Source organism: Suricata suricatta, chromosome 2, assembly GCF_006229205.1.
Source record: "Suricata suricatta isolate VVHF042 chromosome 2, meerkat_22Aug2017_6uvM2_HiC, whole genome shotgun sequence".
NCBI lineage: Eukaryota > Metazoa > Chordata > Mammalia > Carnivora > Herpestidae > Suricata > Suricata suricatta.
The window spans coordinates 154,789,544-154,805,037 of record NC_043701.1 but is presented as its reverse complement, the minus strand read 5'-3'; the positions used below and the strand labels follow the sequence as shown (position 1 = coordinate 154,805,037).

At 39.2% G+C, this 15,494-nt stretch overlaps 1 protein-coding gene across 1 annotated transcript in view; it reads right to left on the bottom strand.

Annotated features, from left to right (window-relative positions):
* The window catches only part of LOC115273354 (cytochrome P450 2C41-like), a 36,089-nt gene extending 24,582 nt beyond the window's left edge, over window positions 1–11,507 (bottom strand). The window contains exons 1-5 of the mRNA XM_029916374.1: window positions 11,334–11,507; window positions 9,591–9,753; window positions 9,284–9,433; window positions 4,882–5,042; window positions 1,750–1,926 (exon numbers count right to left, since the gene is read on the bottom strand). Coding sequence (XP_029772234.1) covers window positions 1,750–1,926; window positions 4,882–5,042; window positions 9,284–9,433; window positions 9,591–9,753; window positions 11,334–11,501 — 819 coding nt within the window. The 5' untranslated portion in view covers window positions 11,502–11,507. The remainder of the gene's footprint in view (window positions 1–1,749; window positions 1,927–4,881; window positions 5,043–9,283; window positions 9,434–9,590; window positions 9,754–11,333) is intronic.
* Between the last annotated feature and the right edge of the window lie 3,987 nt (window positions 11,508–15,494).

Genomic DNA, 15,494 nt, shown 5'->3' with positions numbered 1-15,494 from the left:
AACAACCAAAATGTTCATCAACCAATGAGTGGATATATAAAATATGGCATATCCACTCTGGAACAGCATTCAACCAAGGGAATGAAGTACTGATATAAGCTACATCAATGAACCTTGAAAACATGATGTTAAGTGAAAGAGGCTAGAACAAAAGACCATATACTATAGAAGTCCATTAATATGAAACATTCAGAATAGCAAATCTATAAAGACAGAAAGTAGAGCAGTGAAGCTGGAAGCTGAGAGGGTTCAGGGGCAATGGAGATTTCTGATCGTGCTTATGGGGCTTCTTTTCAGGGTGATGAAAATGTTCAGACTGATTGTTGTGGTGATAGCACAACTCTGAAAATACACAACTCCTGAATTGTACTTGAAATGTGTGAAGGGTATGGTATGTGAATTATACTCAATGAAGATGTTAACAGCAACAACAAAAATGAATAAACTAGAATTTAAATACTATGATGAAGTTCAGAGGAACAATGAAGTTTTAAAATATACTATTAAGGAAATACTATTAATTGAAATATGAGAGATGTCAGAGCCCTCATTAGCCCAGGATCAGTGGAGAGGCTTCTTAGTATCAAGGTATTTCCTCAAAATGAATGCAAAAAAAATTTCAAGTAGGTCCATTCTTCTGGGAAGATGTCTATACTTTTTAATCAGATTCTCAAATCAGATGATTACCAGAGAGATAAAATATCCTTATGGCATCTTCATTACTATTGTCACGATTCCAACTTGATCCTACCTATCACTTATTCAGATTTATTGTCTAAATCTTTCACTCCTTGGTTAAACTTCTCAAATACTATATCTGTTCTTATTACTAAAACTTCCCATATAATCCCTACTTATCCTCTCCTCCAACTAAAAACAATTTCTATAGATCTCTGAGATGTGATAAAATGAACAACGTGATTTGATTTCAGGATCCTCTGTATTTCCATGGTCCAGACTCCCATCAAGCCAAAATCAAAAGAAATGAAAAATCTCACAGTTGGTTCTTGAGTCCCATTCATACCATACAGATCATTCCACAGGACTCCCAGAATAATCTTCCTCAATAATTATTTACATTCCACTCTTGTTTTGGCTCATCCACCTACCTGATCAAATCAAAACTTGTCACGCCAACACTCAGGTTTACAGTTACCTGACAGACACCAATGTCCAACTCTGTATCTGTCCAAATTCATGTTTGGTTACACTCAGTGAAGGCTTATCTCTTCTACCCATCGAATCTCTCTGCCAATATACACCTCTGAACCTCTCCTCATACCACTCTACCAATCTGAAATTCCCTCCCCTATTCGTTATTGCAAATATTGGAGGATCTACATCAACCTTCAGAACAAGGAGGAAGCCTAGTGAGGTTAAGCCTTTCCTTCTAACTCTCCTACATACTGTGACATAATCACATCCACCTTCATTTTATGGCTCAATATTTTGTCATTTCTAACTTGTTTATATTTTCATATCCCCTAAAGTTTACATTCTCTTTCTTTTCAGGTAGAAACCTAACAAACAGGTTCCATGTATTCCAGTTATTTAGCAGTTCAATCTTAGATCTTCCAAGATGCTCAATCCAGATCCGTGCATTCATGGATACATGCATATATGGATACCTCAGGTGTTTGTCCAGCATTTCTTGCCTGACTATTTAAACATCCCCAGTAAGTACAGGATTAATCAGTGAACCCCAAAAATGCAGGCAAACAAATAAATTATCTGTCGCCAACGTTTTACCTGTTCTTTTTTGATCAAGAAATAATCAATGAAGTCCCGAGGATTGTTAGTGTCCAAGGATTCTTGATGTTCTTTCATCTTCTCCAAAATATAATTTTTTGTATAAGCAAGATTTTCATATATTTTGTGATGACTTCCTGGGAGATAGTCAATGAGAGCAGGGAAAATATTGTAGACCTTAAAGATTAAAAAAAATTTTTTAATTATTAAATTAAAAACATTAAAGAAATGAGACGAAGAAAAAATGGCCCCTATCTTCTGGGGGAGCATTTTATATTGTTCATATAAAGTAACTGTCTAATGCTCATAGAGATATTTAAGGGAGAAAACCCTGGCCAGATGATGGAAGATAATAATAATTTCCTATATGCATATATCAACCTTAAAAAATTAAAGTGTCTTTAGATCAATTTTCTTTTTTTAATTTAAATTTTTTAAATGAATATTTAAGTGTATTTACTTATTTTGAGAGAAAGGGGGGATCAGAGAGAGAAGGAGAGAGAGAATTCCAAGCAGACTCCATGCTATCAGCACAGAGCCCGATGTGGGGCTCAATCTCGTGAACCATGAGATCATGATCTGCACTGAAATCAAAAGTTTGGATGCTCAACTGACTGAGCCACCCAGGCATGCCTATTTTTTAATTTTTAAAGAGAATGAGAGAGAGCATGAGCAGGGCAGAGGGGCAGAGGGAGAGAAAGAGAAAAACCTTTTTTTTAAAGTTTATTTATTTTGAGAAAGTGAATGTGCAACTAGGGGGAAGGGCAGACAAAGAGGAAAGAGAAAGTTCCAAGCAGACCCTGTATGCTGTCAGCACAGAGCCCAAAGCAGGGCTCAATCCCATAACCCTGGGATCATGACCTGAGCCAAAATCAAGAGTTTGGGTGCTCAACTGCCTGAGCCACCCAGGCACCCCAATTGTCTCATTTTTTAAATATTAATATCTCCCCACAACCTTGAAATATAGAATGATATGAATTACTATGATACACATTTTATAGAAGAAGACCAAGGTTAAGGAAGTTTGGGAAACCTGATATACAGCACAAAACTTCCCTAGTCAGTGTTCCCTGGTAGCATCTGTGGTCCCAAATGTTTTCTTTTCTTAAAGGAGATATTCTCTTCTTTCCTAAGTCAGCATACTTCTGCTAAGTAATGTGATAAAGAGGTCACTAAGTAAGTGGAGGACAAGCCTGGTGGGCAATGGGAACCTTCCAGCAAGGGCTTGCATGCCCATGGTTTGCTGTGGTCATATTTCCAGGCAGTTACCAAAGTAGCTTATGGAAACTGAGGTTTGAGGTTTAGTGAAAAACCACGGGCCAGGGAACCAACGGGCTTGAATTCCACCAGCTTTATATTGGGACATTTGTCTTCTTGTCTGTGAAATAAAGGTTTCAACTATCTTTCTCAGATGCACACTCCAGGACGCTTGCCCTGGGGGGTAAGTTCGGTATTCAAAAATTCACTAAGTATGACTGGTGGAAAAGGCTGAAAATTTTAGCAAAAACCATGAGAATCAACTTTTCTAAACTCTAGAAAACAAATCAATCAAGTGAATGCTGAATTAAGAAAAAGGCAACTTGAAAATGGTGGGAAAGCTCTGTGGAGTTTTTAATTTGTCCTTGTCCCACCTCTTTCCTCAGTTTGGCAGTGGTCTTAACAAGGGCAGCTTCTTGAGTGGGACTCTGGTTTCTAATTCAAGAAAGACTAGAGCTGATCATCCTCATAATAAAATTGTGTTTTCGGGACACCTGGGTGGCTCAGTGGGTTGAGCATCCAGCTTCAGGTCAGGTCCTGGTCTCACGGTTAGTGGGTTCGAGCCCAGCGTCAGGCTCTGTGCTGACAGCTAGCTCAGACCCTGAAGCCTGCTTCGGATTCTGTTTCTCCCTCTCTCTCTGAACCTCTCCTGCTCATGCTGTCTCTCTCTCTCTCAAAAATAAATAAAACATTAAAAAAATTTTTTTAAATTATGTTTTCTCTGTTGCAACTTCTCTAGGGCAATCAGAAGGACTCTTGCCTTTGTTTCATCTAACTTAGAAGTCAGGATGGAGGGGTGCCTGGGTGGCTCACTCTGTTGAGCATCCGACTTCAGTTCAGGTCATGATCTCACAGTTTGTGGGTTTGAGTCCCGCGTCGGGCTCTGTGCTGAGAGTTCAGAGCCTGGAGCCTGTTTCCAATTCTGTGTGTCCCTCTCTCTCTGCCCCTCCCCTGCTCATGATCTGTCTCTGTCTCTCAAAAATAAATAAATGTTAAAAAAAATTTAAAAAGAAAAAAAAGTCAGAGTGGAAAAGCAGTAGGTATATCTCAAGAACTCTAAGGCACGTGAATAACCCACAGCCTCCTGGGGCAAAGATTAGTTAAGGCATAAGATACAACACCAAAATCCTAGGAAGAAAAGGTGAGGAGAGAGTATCTTCTGGAAATTAGGGCATTCAAAAGCACCTATGTATACTGAGGAATATAGAAATTTAAAGTTTAGAAAGCAGGACATAGGCTAAGAAAAGACCTCAGAAGACCCTAAGCTTTTACCTTGGTTGATCTTGGCTCAGTGCAAGCTGAGAAAGAACTGAAAACAGTCTGATGAAAGCATTGAAGGAGTGTCCCAGCACAGAGCCAATCTGGAAGAGTTTGTTCATTCATTCTTTCCTTCCTTCCTCCCTCCCCTCCCTCTTTCCCTCTAGTTCTCTCTCTCTCCCCTTTCCCACTCCCTTTACTCCCTCCACCTCCTCTTTCTCCCTTCTTTTCAGTTCCTCACATTCAAGGAAACTTCCATTAAAACATTAGCTTAATACAATACAAGCCAAAGGAACTGAGAATTTGGAGACCTCACACGACAAAGAAGAGACTTAGCAAAAACAGTTAAGAAACGTCACTAAATAAACATCTATAGCCTATAGAAAGCAAAACAAAAACAAAAACAAAACAAAAACAAAAAAACAAACTAGCACAAAACCATAGCAAGCAAAACAAACAAATCTCAAGAAGGAAGAATCTGATACCCACAGTTACCACATTATAATATCCAAAATGTCTAGTTTTCATTCACTTCACAGTATGGTTCATATAGAATTTTGGGCTTGTTGGACAAAACAGTATAAGTAGCTTCTCAGGAAGAGAGGATCTTGACCTCACCTGGATCCATGGGGAGCTCAAAATCTTGCTGTTTTCATTAAATCTTTCCAGGAAGCCAATTAAGGTCTGATCTGTATAATCAAAACGATTCTGGAAAATAATGGAGCAGACCATATTGCAGGAAGCACAGCCCAGGATAAAAGTGGGGTCATAGGGTAAAGCTAAAGAATAGGAAAGGTTGAAAAAAAAAAAAAAGGAAGGATTTATTAAATACCATCAAAATATACATATAAAAGTCTTTGTTGTTAATAACAAATAAGGCTAATTTTAGAACCTCTAAAGCAATAGTGACCTATCAATTCCCTTATCAGTGAAAATTTCAGTAAGCTTAAAATCAACTTGTTACTTTTCCCTTAAAAGTGAAGCCCATTCCATCCTTGTTTAATAATCGTTTTTTCCAAATACTCCATTTACATTACTACATTTGTTTACTTGATTTTGACCCAATGGGACTACTATTTTGAAGAACAAAGGAAAAAATTTAAAGAAGCCACTTCCTTCCTCCCTCCTTCCCTCTCTCTTTTACTTTTTAGCCAATTCAGGGCTTGAACTCATGACCCTGAGGTCAGACCTGAACACTTGACTTACTGAGCCCACCAGTTGCTCCAAGAAGCCACTTAAAAAAAATTTTTTTTTAACATTTATTTATTTTTGAGAGAGAGAAAGAGTGAGCATGAGCGGGGGACTGTCAGAGAGAGAAGGAGACACAGAATCAGAAGCAGGCTCCAGGCTCTGCGCTGTCAGCACAGAGCCCAACATGGAGCTCGAACCCACAAACTGTGAGATCATGACTTGAGCCGAAGTCAGCCACTTAACCACTGAGCCACCCAGGCTCCCCCAAGAAGCCACTTTTAAAATACTAACAGGGGTGCGTGGCAGTAGATGGAGCGTGCAACTGTTGATCTTGGGGTTGTGTTCAAGCTCCACATTGGGTGTGGAGATTACTTAAAATAATAATACTAAAAATAAATTAAAAAAAAACCACATAATAATTCAGGATATGAATGAAGAATCACACCTGTCTGGTAAGCTTGTAGACAATCAGCACTCATGTAGGAAGGAAGAAAATGGCTAAGGACCTGGAAACCTTTAATGTACAACGAATAGCTGAAGTGAATCATGTGTAAAATCAGCAGAGGAAAAGATTAAAGGAAAGAAGATTATGGAAAACTTTTTTTTTTTTTTGTGATACAGAGAGAGACAGAGCATGAGAGGGGGAGGCGTAGAGAGAGAGAAGGAGACACAGAACCGGAAACAGACTCCAGGTTCTGAGCTAGCTGTCAGCACAGAGCCTGACGTGGGGCTCGAACCCACCAACGTGAGATCTGACCTGAGCCGAAGTCGGAGGCTTAACCGACTGAGTCACCCAGGCACCCCTGGAAAACTTTCAGATATTTGATGAAACAAACATTAAAAAAGCAAAGGCTATTCATGTAGAAGAAAAATTAACACAAATGAATACAAATTATAATACAGAGTTGTCTGCCTAAAATAAAATAAGAAATCTTCATTTCAAACGTAAGTCACAGATAAGGCAGATAAAAAAGATTAACTTGATAGAGTCCTGGGACGCCTGGCTGGCTCATGAGATAAAGCCTCGTGTTTGGCATGGAACCTACTTAAAATTTTTAAAAAATAAAATAAAAGGCAATAAGTAAAGTCCTTTTATTTCTTTATTGCAACATAGAAAAGAATAACTTCCTTCTCTAGGAAATAGTGTCTATCCAATAGCGTCCATCAGGCCCCACGTTAATTTGGACAGCCTGCCCTCTTGTGGAATTCTGGAATATTGCTATATATAGCCATAAGAAGAAGCCCATATTGTTATAAATTAAAAAAAATTTTTTTAATGTTTTATTTATTTTTGATACAGAGAGAGACAGAGTATGAGAGGGGCAGGGTCAGAGAGAGAGGGAGACACAGAACCGGAAGCGGGCTCCAGGCTCTGAGCTAGCCGTCAGCACAGAGCCTGACGCGGGGCTCGAACCCACGAACGTGAGATCTGACCTGAGCTGAAGCCGGAGGCTTAACCGACTGAGCCACCCAGGCGCCCCTGTTATAAATTTTTTAATTGGACTATCATTTAAGTCAATTTAAGTCAATTAAGTAATTTTACAGAAAAATTGCAGAGTAAAAGTTTTAACTTTTTAGTGGAAAATATTTAAATGAATTCTATAATCAAATGATCAATAAATTTTATATGAAAAAGGCCCCCAAATTGACATCATCAACGTAATTAAGGAGACCTGAATCAAAAATAAGAAAGAAATGAAAGGGAATTAAAAAAATATTAAATATGTTTAGTTAAATGCCCCCATTCCAGACTCCTTTTCAGGTGAAACATGCAAGGATAGAAAACTTTTACAAAAACTTATTTTAGAAGGTAGGGAATAATTTAGGAAGGCCTTGAGATTTCTGTGTGTGTGTGTGTGTGTGTGTGTGTGTGTGTGTGTGTGTGTGTGTGTGTTTCACAGCTAAAATTTGGTTTTTAATCTTTCACTTCATTTGAAAGAACTAAAAAGCAGGGTAATTTGGAATCCAGGCTGAAAATCAGATTCACTGTGACAAGCACTTCATAGGTCACTAGAGCTGGCAAAGGGGGGTAAATAGTTACCATAAAAGTTCTAACCCCAAATCCAAATGCAATTTCAAAATGCACTTGGCATTGTTATTATTTAGATGATGAGGCCAATAGATCAGGAGAAGATAGCAATTGAAAAGATAGTTTATTATATAGACTTCTCAAGAGGAGGGGCATATCATCCAAGAGGGAAGCACCAATGTAGATCAGGAGGCAGAGGGAAGAGGGGGAAAGCATTGGCCAGAGCATTTATTGGGGTTTTCATGGGAAGGAGTGAGCAAGGCAGGGCAGGTATGCTGAGTACATTTATGATTAGATCTTTCAAATAATTGCAGAAGGCTCTGGGTGACCGGGGTGTTCCCCAGTTCTTCAGTAACTGACCCTGGGTTGATTTAGAGCAGGGAGAGTATTGGCTTCGTGTATGAGAACTTGGTAAAGGAAGCAGCTGGGGAAATGGGCTTTGTATAGGTTGAAACTTAGTTAAATAAATCATTTTATAACTTGGTATTTGTGTAATTTTCAGGATTATGCTAGAACATATATTTCTTAATATATATTAAACAATACTACAGTAAATAGGGAGCAACATTAAATAACTCAAACTGATAATTTAAAACTGTTTACACTGGTACAGCTACTCTGGAAAACAGTATGGAGGTTCCTCAAAAAATAGAGCTACCCTATGATCCAACAATTCCACTATTAGATATTTACTCAAAGGATACAAAAATACTAACTCAAAGGGATACATGCACTCCGATGTTTATAGCAGCATTACATGAAGGAGCCAAATTATAGAAACAGCCTAAGCGTCCACTGACTGATGAATGGATAAAGAAGTGGTGTGTATATAACCAATGGAATATTACTCAGCCACCAAGAAGAATGACATCTTGCTACTTTCAATGACATGGATGGAGCTTGAGTGTATTATGCTAAGTAAAATAAGTCAGTCAGAGAAAGACAAATACCATATGATTTCACTCATATGTGGAATTTCAAAAACAAAACAAATGAGCAAAGGGGGAAAAAAAGAGAGAGAAAGGCAAACCTAGAAACAGACTACAGAGAACAAACTGGTGGTTACCGGCATGGAGGTGGGGGGGATGTGTTAAATGGATGATGGGCATTAAGGAGAGTATTGGTGATGAACACTGAGTGATGTATGAAAGTGTTCAATCACTGTATTGTACACTTGAAATTAATATAACACTGTGTTAATTAATTGGAATTTAAATTTAAAAAATTTAAATAGCTGTTGACAGGGAAATCACAACTGATAAGGGCTACACTAAAGATGCCTGAGGAATTACAACCATAAAAAAGTATCATTACTGTCAGAAATGTAGACATGGGCCTGGGAAGAAACCATCAGACAGATCAATGAAGCTGACCAAACACATATAGACCAATTAAGTAAAAGCACATGTCACTTGTTACATGTGCTCCATCAAGGGGTGATGAGGCCATTTCCACTGTGTCCATTTGACAAGTACTCTGTGGTGACATGTTCTGAAATAGGTGATCCACATTTACATTATGGGAAAAACATTGTTCGCTAACTCTTTGAAAATAACGAGTCCCCAAACATTCCACCTTCATGATGTAATGATTTGGAAATAAGCAAATTTGAGACAGAATAGGATTAAATGACCTTTTATATACACACTGTATGCAGTCATGAAAGGACACATAACAAGCACAGTTACACAAAAGCTCTGCTGCACACCCTTTCTCCTCCACAAGAGGGCTGAAATGTTTCCAAAGATATTAGTAGGCAAGAGAACAGCTTGTCAAGGTCAGAGTTACAGAATAACCCACCGTTGGTTTTTTTCAACTCTTCTACAAGGTGGTAGGCTTCCTCTTGAACTCTGCTCTCAAGGCCACTCTTCCCCATCCCCAAATTCCGCAGGGTCATGAGGGAGAAGCGCCGTATCTCCTTCCATGTCTTTCCATTGGTGAAAAGGATTCCTATCAGAGGGAAGACAGAAACTGGGACAGATATCCTCGGCAAAGAGGAGGAAGCCTTGTGGATGAGCCAAGTTCTGCAGAGTTGCCCATTCAAATTCCTGTTTTCATTCTTCCTACCCCCATAACCGGTGCTGAACATGCATACCAGCATACCTACCATGCCCATTATTAATTCTTTCAGCTAATGGGAAACTTCCTCTTGCAGAAAACTCTTCTCCTAGATCAATCAGGGCTTCCTTCACTGCCTTATATCCATGCAGCACAACAACAGGCTTCATGCCCAAATACAGAGTGAAAACCGGGCCATAGGTTTTTGAGAGCTGAGAAATGCAAAGAAAATGTATTTATTACCCAAAGAGGTCACAATTTGGCTATATTTTGTGCATGATTCTTTTGTGTGTGCATGATTAAGCCTGATATCATCATCATATTGTTAATGTTTTTATTCTGCTGAATGTAGCTTCACCTATTTCTGGATTTTCTGTATAAATAAGATGGTTACAGCTGATACAGAGAGAGGGCCTCTGATGTGACAGGCAATGACCTGGACTATTGGTATTCAGATTATTACAACTAATCATCACATCAACACCTTGAGGTAGGTTTATTTACCCTGTTTTATTTTTTAAATGGTTTTTTTTTAATTTATTTTTGATACAGAGAGAGACAGAGCATGAGAGGGGGAAGGGCAGAGAGAAGGTGACACAGAACTGAAGCAGGCTCCAGACTCTGAACTAGCTGTCAGCACAGAGCCTGACGCGGGGCTCGAACCCACGGACGTGAGATCTGACCTGAGCTGAAGCCAGAGACTTAACCGACTGAGCCACCCAGGCGCCCCTTATTTACCCTGTTTTATAAAGAGATCGAAGTTCAAAGAATTTCGTATACATTTCCAGTGTCTAATAACAGAACACCCAAATTTCAACCCTGGTTAGCAGACCTCTGATGCCTGAGTAATTTACCAGCCCCCAGTGCCCACCTTGGGACCAGTATCCAGATGATGGTTTCAGGATCATCTATAAAGCGAACCCCTGGAGATTCTGACGTTGTAGCCTTATGATGGATACTAGAAATCTATGTATTTTTTTTTTTTTAAATTACCGCAGATGATGCTAAGGTCAACCCCACTTTGAGATCTGGTATTACTAACAGAAAAAGAGCGCAAGCATCATAGAGGCAGTGTTAGGACATGCATTTCAGGGAAGGACCATTGCCTCTTTTCTGCAGCATTCATGGGGACAGATAGTAGCTTTGTGCAGAATCGAAGGGGATTCTGTTACCATCTAGCGGCCCTGAGGATTTCTTTTTTACTTTCATTTACTCATGCTAGTCCTGAACCCAAATCTACTTCCTTGACATCAGGCACAGTTTGCTTCTTCAGAGTTCAATTTTCATGACTATTCTGAACAAAACACATAGTTTATATAGTAGATGACTTCTTGAATAAAATCTCCAGTCACAAACCACCTTCCTTACCATTTACCTCCAGCCAGAAATCATACCAAATGGCTCTGAAACAAAAGAAGGGCAGCAACATTCCTGGCTTTTGCCATTTGATCATTTTGATGCTACCACAGAACGATCTAAATATTTCTCTACTCATAGAACACATTATTTTATCCCACTATTCTTTTTTTTTTTTTAAGTGATGTCTGCACTCCATGTGGGGCTCAAACTCATGACCCTGAGATCAAGAGACTCAGGCTCTGACTCACCCAACCAGGCACCCCTTATTCCACTATTCTTGACAATATTCCACAAGGAGTATTGCTTACAGACATATCTTGATGTCTTTAATATACTATAATTCAATATATTTTGATAAATATATTTTATTTAAAAGTACTGGTTTGCCTACATACCATTTGCAAACTGCTGGAGGAGCAAAAAGCACACTTACACTGCATAAAGATTTGCCGATGTTCTTCACATCTATCTGTAGGATATTTCCAATAAAAGGGAGAGGATGAGGGCCAGGCGGGAGCTTCCCCTTCTCAGGATTCTGTTTCCAGAGAGAAAGGAGAAGCCAACAGGAGAGACAGAGCAGCAGAACCACAAGTAGATCCATGGAGGTGTTCTTAAGACAACTGTGAGCCTGAAAGCTTCCGTGTACTCACCGGCAATTCCACATGACCCAAGACCCAAGGTAACCAATCAGCTAGATTTACTTTAATCTCTCTCTTAAAGGGACTTTGACCCACTGATAAAGATAAAAGTACAGTGTACTTTACTCTTCTTTTGCTTCTAATATCTGCCCTGGAGATTCTAACAGGTCTGGGTTGGAGCCCAGGTAATATTTTTCTTTTTCTTTTTTTTTTAAACACTCTAGATGGTTCCAATTGAGAGCCAGTGAAGTAAATGATTTGATCACAAAATTTGCAAAACATTCTGGATTTTTATTAATGACCAGTTTGTGAATGTATGATTTGGGGGGGGGGGGAATCCTTGTTATAAAAAAGTTTATCCTTTAATGGTTTATCAAACACAATAGTATATTTTGTCCAAGAAAATGAAAGCTCTTTGAAATATTTTAGGGTACTGTACTAACATTACAACTATCTAAACGTAAACTAGGTAACATAACCCTTGACTGTCCAAACATGTATCAAATAATTAGCTAAGTAGACTTATACAGTAAAACCTTGGTTTGCAAGCACAATTCGTTCAGGAGGTAATCCAAAGTACTTGTATATCAAAGTGAATTTCCCCATAAGAAATACCGGAAACTCAGACGATTTGTTCTACAACCCAAAATTATTCACACAAAAATAATTATAATACTGTAATATAGTACAAAATAACAAAGAAAATACAAAATATGAAGAAAATAAACAAATTGACCTGCACTTACCTTTGAAAACCTTTGTGGCTAGTCTGAGGGAAACAAGACAACTTTCACCGTCACTAATGAAAGCAATGATATCTACTGGCTCAATGGAATCTTCTTCTTTTCATGCAGCTTTAACAAGGAACCTATCCAATACACTTGCTTTTGCCTCCTTTTGAGAATTTCATGGAACTGACATTGCATTGATGATCACCACAACCCCACAACAAGAGAGACAGAAAGAACCATTGGCTCATTTGTGATAATGTGACATTCAGTGTCACACACACTACTCATATTGCAAGACATCACTCATTTATCAAGTTAAAATTTATTAGAATTGTTTGTGGATCTTGCAGAACACTCAGAACAAGTTACTCATACTCGAAGGTTTTACTGTACACATTGCAATCAAAATCTTGTTCCCTCAAACACTGGAAAAAGGAATTTTAATTTTACAAATGGAGGAAGGGAAATTTGAAGACAACAAGAGCCCCATTCAGTGCCGCACAGCTTACAAGTGACAAAAGTGGGATCCAAATTGAGATCTTTTGATGCTCACTATGCCCATATGTGACACACTACGGCCACCTCAACAATGATAGGAAAACAAAATCAAACCCCCAAAACATTAGTTCCTCTGTATGTACACCTGACTGTTCACAAAAATAATAGAGTTCACTAAAAAGAAACCTTTATTTATTTGATTCCAAGGATAAAAGGACTTTAAGTTCTCAAAAAAAATAAAAACATAGGGATAAAAATAAATTAAAAAAATAAAAATAAAACATAAGGATTTCTTATCACTGCAGAGGTAAAACTTGCTCAGGTAACTAAGAAAAATGCCAATCTCAGAAATTAGGGAGCAAGACTTGAGAAGCTATGGTTTCCCCCATCTCGTAGTCACTTCCAGACATAGCTGTTTGTGTTGCTTTTTGTGGCCTGGCATTGTTAGAAATAATGAAGTATGCATGGCAAGAAATAGAAGATATTATTTTATTTTTTTTAATTTTTTATGTTTTATTTATTTTTGATACAGAGAAACAGAGCATGAGAGGGGGAGGGGCAGAGAGAGAAGGAGACACAGAACTGGAAGCAGGCTCCAGGCTCTGAGCTAGCTGTCAGCACAGAGCCCAACGTGGAACTCGAACCCACCAACGTGAGATCTGACCTGAGCCGAAGTCGGAGGCTTAACCGACTGAGCCACCCAGGCGCCCCAAGAAATAGAAGACTTTAAAACAAAAGGTATGGATTCAGTGAATGGGAATGGGAAGCAGGGAATTCATTAAACACACCCACAGAACTGAAGCACCTGGCTGGCTCAGTTGGTAAAGCATGGGACTCTGATCTCAGGGTTGTGAGTTTGAGCCCCATATTGGGTTTAATTACTTAAAAAAAAATCTTAAAAACAAACAAACACCAAAAACCCCACAGAACTAGCAAAACATGCAGACCTGACCATATGACCTTCAGTGATCATGAGGATCTAGATATTGATCGAATAAAAGATGACCATTATCAGATCACTAACTATAATTCTTGTACAAAGGATTGTTCTGCAAATATCATATCTGTTCTAAACTGACTAGTGCAGACATTTCCAAGCTCTTTTACTAAAGAAAAGTAAGTGTTACTAAGACCCCAGTCACACAATATTTTATCCCTCATGTTTACAGAGATATTGACAACTTATGGAATTTTCACATCATCTCTTTTTTGATACACTCAGTCACCTTTGCCTAAGATAAAATTATTCCCATTTTAGAGCTGAGGCAGCTGAGGCACCTTTGCCAAGGATACACAGACTGCAGGTGGTAGAGCTCAGGCCCTACATCCCCTGAGTGGTGTGTACATCCACAGAAGAAAAACACTCAGTGCAAGTAAGTTTCACCACGTTTATTGAACTGAGTATGATTCACTATTCTAGGACTTACCTGACTCAGTGACTTTTACATAAACATTTGAGTCAATAATGGCAGCACAGGTTGGTTAAAACAGGAGTCAGAAAAGATTTATAACCTTTAGAACTAGAGTCCAAGTCTCGGTGAACCTTCATAATTTATCAAGGGCAAAGAGAAACATTAATTTTGCTGCCTCACTCACATAGCTCTAGATTTAAAAGAGCCACACAATCTAATGAACTCCATAGCTTTTTTTCTTTCTTTCTTTCTTTTTTTTTTTTTTAAATAGGCTCCAACACCCTGGGTGGGGCTTGAACGAATGACTCAGAGATCAAGAGTTATACGCTCTACCAACTAAGCCAGCCAGGCACCACCTCTCCTTGGCTCTCTTTAACTTTTTTTTTAATGTTTTATTTATTTTTGATATAGGGAGAGACAGAACACGAGAGGGGGAGGGGCAGAGAGAGAAGGAGACACAGAACCAGAAGTAGGCTCCAGGCTCTGAGCTAACTGTCAGCACAGAGTCTGACGCGGGGCTCGAACCCACGAATGTGAGATCTGACCTGAGCCGAAGTCGGAGGCTCAATCGACTGAGCCACCCAGGCACCCCTCCTTGGCTCTCTTTAAAGCAATCATTTTATTACTTGGGAGATGTGTGTCCCTGTTTTGCTCATCCTTCCTCTCACTGAGGCTCCTGTCTCACCCTTTCTTTTTATAAAGTGAGTGACTAATGATTCAAGATAGAAGGGATCAGAAATCCTTAGTGTAATCTCTATGTTAGTTTGTGGAATAAGGAACTGCTGACTTTGTAAAGTGAAGAATCACCAGCTCATCAAGTACAAGACCTTGCCTTAGAATCCAGCTTGGGGTGTGGGGGTGGCTCAGTTCATCAAGCTTCCTACTCTCGATTTCAGCTCAGGTCACAATCTCATGGTCACTAGTTCGAGCCGTGTTGGACCCTGCACAAACCTCCTTGGGATTCTCTTCCCCCCCCCCTCCCTCTCTCTCTCTCTCTGCCTCTTCCAGGTTCACTCTCTCTCAAAATAAATGAAAAAAAAAAAAAAAGTCCCAGTTCAGGGACACTGCACACTGAAGTGATTTCCCATCACTGCCCAAACGAATGGTCAGGGAGGCATCAGCATGAAGCCCTCCACAGTCACAGAATACTATAGACCTAAGGGTAGAAGTGTTAATTAAAAGTGTCTTTTTGGGGAGTGCCTGGGTGGCTCAGTTGGTTGAATGTCTGACTTTGGCTCAGGTCATAATCTCGTGGTTTGTGGGTTCAAGTCCCATGTCGTGCTCTGCAACAGAGCCTGGAGTCTGCTTTAAGTTC